This window comes from Austrofundulus limnaeus, unplaced genomic scaffold, assembly GCF_001266775.1.
Source record: "Austrofundulus limnaeus strain Quisiro unplaced genomic scaffold, Austrofundulus_limnaeus-1.0 Scaffold87, whole genome shotgun sequence".
NCBI lineage: Eukaryota > Metazoa > Chordata > Actinopteri > Cyprinodontiformes > Rivulidae > Austrofundulus > Austrofundulus limnaeus.
The window spans coordinates 1250300-1257556 of NW_013952489.1; the positions used below are offsets into that span (position 1 = coordinate 1250300).

At 41.1% G+C, this 7257-nt stretch overlaps 1 protein-coding gene across 1 annotated transcript in view; it reads left to right on the forward strand.

Moving 5' to 3' along the window:
• Positions 1-4044, forward strand: part of fam171b (family with sequence similarity 171 member B) — a 20779-nt gene extending 16735 nt beyond the window's left edge. The window contains exon 8 of the mRNA XM_014012003.1: positions 188-4044. Within this exon, the coding sequence (XP_013867457.1) occupies positions 188-1493 (1306 nt within the window). The 3' untranslated portion in view covers positions 1494-4044. The remainder of the gene's footprint in view (positions 1-187) is intronic.
• Positions 4045-7257: the final 3213 nt, after the last annotated feature.

Consider the following 7257-nt stretch of genomic DNA (forward strand, 5'->3'; position numbering starts at 1 on the left):
ACATACATACATACATACATACATACATACATACATACATACATACATACATACATACATACATACATACTCACTCTGCTTCTCTGGGACCAGGTCATGGGGCCTCAGCAGAGAAACCCACACCTCCCTCTCCTCATCCATAAAAAGGACTCAAATGTTAATCAGGTTTTGATGTTTCCATCTCCAGAGGTTCCTATCAAGAGCCCAGGAGGAGACGTGCACGCTTCTCCAAACTGACGGTGGTGAAAAAGGACCAAACCACTTCCACCCACATGGAGGAAGGTTTGCTGTTCCGATCTGGGGACAGCCTGGCCTCCTGCAGCGTCTCCTGCGAACCATCCACACCCCGACACAAAGCCAACTACAACATCTATGTGGAGGACCCGGGGAGTCTTAATGCGGCACCTCCTTACGAAAACATTACTGCAGATCGGATGAAGGGGTCGCAGCCCCCGCCTCACTACATCAACAGCGAGGAGGCGGCTCGGATACGGGAGAAAGCCGAGGAGAGTCGGGCCAACATGAACTCTGAGAACTTCTTTCAGGATAAGCTGGTGCACATCTACAACCAACCGGTGGCAATCATTCAAGCTCCGGAGTTGTTTGGTGCACAGGAGACACAGCTCCCAGGATGCAAGTCCAACACTTTCCCCAGAAATGGGGTGGAGTACGACGCTCATTCAGAACCTGCCAGTAAGGACAACTACACCCAGACACTCCCCAAAGTCCCTCACCACCATGCCCAGGGTGGAAGCAGCCCTCAGCAAAGCAATCAGGATGACCCACAGCCACTGGAGACCCCACCTCCAGGACCAGGTCCAAACGCTGGTGTGTGGGGACGCTACAGTAACCTCCTTGAATCCTCCGTCTCTGTGCCTGGGACTCTCAACGAGGCAGCTGGTATGCAGGTCTTTGGCAGTGGGCACACCAGTGAGCTGCAAGGAATGTCTGAACGCACCTTGCTGGAGCTGACCCGGGGCAAATCCTTGTCCTCTCACCCCAGAGCTTGGTTTGTCTCTCTCGATGGGAAGCCAGCCGCTCAGGTCCGTCATTCCATCATCGAGCTGCAGGGCCGCCACCGTCCGCCCAGCAGCAATGACACCAGCCTGGACTCCGGCGTAGACATGAACGAGCCCCAGCAGCACATCCGAGAGTCGGAGCGCGACAGGCCCTCGATCAGGGCCTCCTCCCTTCCACACCACAGCCGAGGGGGCAGGTACGGCGAGGAGCAGGACCTGAGCAGCAGCGAGAGCGGTACCACTGCCACCTGCACGCCGGAGGACCCTTCCCTCAGGAACATTTTAGACGGGAGCAGTGGGGCCATTCCCAACATTCCTGAAGAGCAGGATGGGATGGATACATCCAGCGCTCAGGAGGACAGTGAGTCGAGGGGAACGCCCCCTCCTCGGCGACTCAGGAAGGTGAGGGAGAAAGGGAAGGCAGAAAAGAGGAAGCACGTTCGGGAGGGCAGACCTCTGACAAAGCGAAGTTAAAGCCTGTAGATGGTTTGGTTTGTGTTCACAAAGGCATTGTTGTTGTTCTGTGATTGTACAACTCTGCCAAAGAAACCATAAGCTAACCGAAGACAACAGCATCGTTTGTGTGTCATATTAAAGTGTAAAGGTGGTATCTCACTCGGCTGCACCTGTTGACAACTAGTTGGTGAACAGCATTCCTAGAGTTTAAAGCATTTTTAATTTCCTTATAATTTGCAGAGGCTTGAAATTTTGTTGCTTTTGTGCAACAAATTTGCCTTTAAAATGTTCATACACTTGTAGCGTGAAGTATCACCCTTCTGTCCTGTACCACGTACTTGCTACATACTTGTTGCAGGCTTCATGAACTCTTCTTTCTCCAACCCATCTCAAGAACGCTACACCTGTATTTTGAACTGTATTAACCATATTATTGATATCTGAATGAAAACATTTCTAGTGTCTTTAGAAGTCATACCTCTTTAAATGTGGTAACCGATATCCTTAGACCTCTAGCTTCTTATTGTTAACCCATCGTCAGGCACATTTTTAGACAATTCTTTTTAAATATGAGAAGCAAGTGTCCACAGTTTTTATTAGTTTCTCAAATTGGCCAAACAAAATCTTACATTCCAACAAAAGACCTTGGAATTCTTGTCTATGCCTTCATCATCTGCAGTTAGTCCAAAATGCTGCTGCAGGGTCGAAGGCTCAAGCTTTAGCAGATTTACACTGGTTGCCTGTTCAGATGCTCATAGTGCACAAAGGGGATCTGGCTTTTGCAGTGATAGCCACTTAAACTAGATGAACCTGCCTCTTGATATTCATACTGCAGATGTCTTTTTATGCTGTGGTATTTCTTTGTTTTAGTCTTTTTTAACTGTTGGTTTTTATGTGTAATTTTATAGTGTTGATTTTATCTGGTCAGCTGTTTTTTAAACATGCAACAGAAATAAAATAGATTTTGACACCTGCACAGGAGCTCCCCTCTGACACTCAGCACTACAGCCTCAAATGTCCAGTCTTTAAACCACACCGATAACCAGTCGTTATTGAAGTGCACTGCGATAGATTAAATCACAAACATGGGAGAAATATAATGCTTGGTTCAAATCAGGTACAATCGTACAATCATCAAAGCAATGTGCAGTGCCTAAAATACAGCTTTGCAATCTGTGCACACAACAATGGACCTCCATGTTCACAACTTGCTGGTCACTTCGTCACAAGCATTGAGAATTAACTGAGACCTGCAACAGAAAATTAAAGAGCTGTCTGGTGGTTTTGAGTCTGTCAGAGTCAGGAGACTAGTTTGTGATTTTAAAGTTGCAAAACAATAAATATGAAGCGAGCCAAATTATAGTCTTAATGAATCTTCAGTGAGTCTTGTGACTGGGATCTGGGCAGCTAATTTTTGGAAAATCAGGGTTTATAAAAACCTGCAACCACTTCATACCAGCTCCAGTCTGCTTTTTTACACCTCAGCAGCAGCTCCACATGTGATGCAATCAAACAAAAATACCCTATTTGAAATGAAGATATACAATTTTAACCAATAATTTTTGTTTACCATTGGTGTGTTTTTTGCTTTTTTTTTACCTGGTCAAAAAATCCCAGTTTTACTGCATTTAAAACAGGTTGGAGACGCCCACAGAAAATTTTAAATTTTAGGCGACTCCTCCACCAACAGTTGCAGCCCAGTGAGATACCACCTTAATGCAGCTGCTGTTACACAAATTTGTGCACCTTCTCCCCTCATTCGCTCAAATCTGAAGATCACCAGCGAGATTCTTCACAGCAAATGTCCACGTGAACACAACATCTCACTGCTCCCTGTTGGCATTAAAGGAGGTGCCTTCTTACTGCCTGTAACCGTAAAACAACTCCAGATTTTGTCTGCTTCAGTGGAAAACCTGCAGGATGGGCACGAGTGCACCTGTCCTCACCATAAATGCCTGCTGTAAATTAACGGAGAAGCTTTCCTAATTCTCAGTATTCACATCCTGTTTGGATACCATACTGCCTCGAACCTTTTTGAGCTTTTCGTGTGACTGACTCAGACGCTACGCTAGAGGGATTTTAAAGTCAAACGATGTACAAAACTGACATTTTTCACACCTGATATTCAAGATTTTAGGCATATAGTTGTTTTTTTTCATGCATGAAAATGAATGTTTTGACTGAAAAAGACATAGATTTTAGGTTAAGTATCTGAATGTTTTGTTTTACTGTCTTGTTTTAAAGAGGAGACTCAGTGTTGTGCTGCCATCTGTAACTACTCCAACTCTGGGTTTTCTACACTACACAATGTAGTTAAAGAGTTCATATATGTTCACCTGATCTGCTAGATTAGCCTTTTATGCTTTAATGTTTAAAAAAAAAACACACTTTCATCTTAAATTGTACATGGATGCAGCCATTGTCACCACAAGCTCCATTTTAGCTCCTGTCTCTTTAAGATGCCTCCTTTTAAAGGGATATTTAAATTCTTCCTCTCAAGCTCTACTGAACTTTAAACTTAAACTTAAACTTTCTAGTATTTAAAAAAATAAATATCTACCTAACAAAATACGTTCATTTGAAGTGTCTGTGACATCCTTCAAATACAAAAAGTCAAAGAAAACATCTTCATATTTAAAGGGATCCCCAATTAGTTGTAATATTAGACTTTATTTGATAAACATATATTTTAACTGTAAAATAAAGACTGTAAAAATACTGTAGGATGTTCAGTTTGGTAAATTTAAAAAATATATATTTTAACACGGACGGAGCCATTTTATTTACATGCAAAGCATTCTGGGTAAATGATGACATCAACTAGGTCATCAGTGTGAGGCTGCTAGCGAGCTATATCCACCCTGAAGTTTAATGTTGGACAATATCTGACGATTGACTCTTGTAAATGAAACCAGAGAGTGTTGACAGAGAGGAGAAGGTAGAAATGACTCAGCCTGTAACTGAAAATATAGATGGACAACAGAGCTGCTTCATGGAAGAAGAACCTCAGATTAGCCTGTTAGCCTTTGTGCTAGCACTGACGCTATATTGCCTTATATGTATTAGCTCGGTGCTAGCGTGACAAACAAGCTAAACTGAGGTCCTCCATCCATATTTTCAGTTMCAGGCTGAGTCATTTCTACCTTCTCCTCTCTGTCAACGCTCTCTGGTTTCATTTAAAAGAGYCGATCATCAGATATTGTCCAAGATTAACCTTTAAGGTGGATATAGAGCGCTAGCAGCCTCGCACCGATGACCTACCCACATCATCATTTACCCAGAATGCTTTGCATGTGAATAAAATGGCCACGTCCGTGTAATATATTTTTACACTTTTAGTTTAAAAATTATAAATACTAAACATCCTACAGTATTTTTACAGTCTTGATTTTACAGTTAAAATATGTTTATTAAATAAAGTCTAATGTTACAACTAATCGGGGATCCCTTTAAGAAACTTGGCATTGTACAGGTTGCCAGTTGGCAGTTTGGCAATTGGCATATTGTCTCTTGAACTTCTCAGCCAGAGTGAAACAGGAAGTGACATCAAAGGAGAGCTTGTTAAGAAGGGGAACTCCCAGGTCATTGTTCATTGAAACATTATTTGAACTCTAAATCTTCTTTATCTTTCTAGTAGCTGCTTTTCGCAATTGCGGTGTTTCCATAAAGTAAGAAATGCTATCAAAATTACGCTTGAATACATTTGTTCTCGTGATAAGTCATTACAACATGGCGGCAATGGATGTAAACACTTATGAAGATATATTCATATTGCTACCATGGCACTAGCGCTCATCATCAGCCATCAGAGGAGACATTGGCATCTTATTGAGGCTTTCAAGCGACAAGCCCCATATACTTTGGAGCGTCTACGTATGCAGCGTTTTTGGGAAATTGTAGTTGGTGATTTTACTACTTCTACTTCCTGTTATCTTCGTTGTCTTTTTCGCCAGTAGAAACACCTGGTTGATGATCACGTGATTCCCGTGATGCAAAAAAGTGTTTCCATTGCAGTTTTGCGAAATACACCAGTTTCAGTATGGCCGAAAAACCACCTCATCCTAGTGCAAAAACGTTTTGTTGAAAAACGTAAGTTTTTTTTTCATTGACTTGTTTCCATTGAACAAATTTATTTCAAACATTGTTTATATAAAGATCAAATTTCAATTTGCGCATTGTCATGGTCAGTGGAAACACAGCTAGTGACTCAAAATAATCTAAAAAACATCAAATTCTTCTGTTAGTTATTGTAGCAGTGCTCTGTTTCCACACTGCCATTACTCTGTTATCACTTCCTGTTACTGCACGTGCGAACATCTCAACAACTATTCATCTCAGCAGCATAATTTTTTTTGCAATTTGGAATAAAATAGAATAGAATAGAATAGAATAGAATAGCCTTTATAGTCCCGCAGCCCGGAAATTCAGGTGTCACAGCAGCATCAGTACAAAGGTTCACATACTAGTTACTTTACAAACTATAGATAGTACACACAAAACAATTTGTTATTAATGTCATCTTTCCAAAATTGCATTAATATTTCTAACAAAAATTGGATGTCACAGGCACTTTGAGCTGCACAAGGAGGTGAATCCTGCAAATATACAGTATACCTGCTTTGTCAACAAAAGTAACATATATTTAGCTCATGGCACATCTTCACAAGCAGCTGGAAGAGTTACAACTGTTTACATATTCAGTCAATAAGGTATTTTAGTAAATTAATAATCCTGAGCCATATAAAGCACACTATATTCTCTACATTCCCAGATGTTTCCAGGAGGTAAATGCAATAAATGTGAAAACAATTAAAAACAATGACAACTGATAAAGTTATTCTCACCGTGAGCTCAGCAATATTTTGTGTCATATTTAGTCTTTTGTCAAAGGTTTGCTAGAATGTTATTTCACTGATGGTTAAACTCGAGCCTTGATTCTGTAAATGTGTGTGTTTTTTAATGAATACTAACATCTGTATTATATGTTTCACAATTTCATCTTGTTTAGCCTCCATTTAAAAGCTGAACCATTTGTTTTTCTCATGTGATAATGGGTTTTAAGGTTAGCTTGAGGGGAGTCTTTTCAGAGGATTGTTAAAAAAGCTTTTTAGTTTTAAATGTAGCAACAAACTGAGCACTTTCATCATTCCTTGTGCTTATGTCTAAAAATATTTTCCTGCCAGTTTTCAGCTTTCAGACACGTTTTCATGCTTCAGCAGTGAGATGAGAAGTAGTTTGTGAAAACTTTGTGCAGATTATTGCTGTTCCTGCCACGCTGGTTTCCAGCTGATCCTGCTGAATGTATCTGATCATCAGTGTGAGCATCTTGTCTTCTTCCAGAAAGGACACCTCCTGTGTTGACCTCTGTAGTTAGTAACAGTTGTTCTTAGACTTGTGTTTGCTGTGCGCTCAATTAATAAACTTACTTGTTATCACAGTTTTTCTTTGTTGAAAGTTGTTTTGCATTAAGCAGCAGTAAAATGAGGCTAATTTCAAAAGAACAAGCAGAAAAGCTTGCCTAACTTTGTGTAAACAACACTTTTGTTTTAATGCTGTGTGTTTACTGAATGTCCAGTCGTTTCTCACCTCTGAACCAATTTTGTTTGAATCAGTTACGAGTTCCCATTTTTTTAGCTGCAGTCCAGCTGAGGTCACAGTGTTTTCTTGTTCGTATGGAGCAATGAAAAGATTTATCCTTGCCTGCTCCCTGACTCGTGTCACAGCGGTGTGTGTGTGTGTGTGTGTGTGTGTGTGTGTGTGTGTGTGTGTGTGTGTGTGTGTG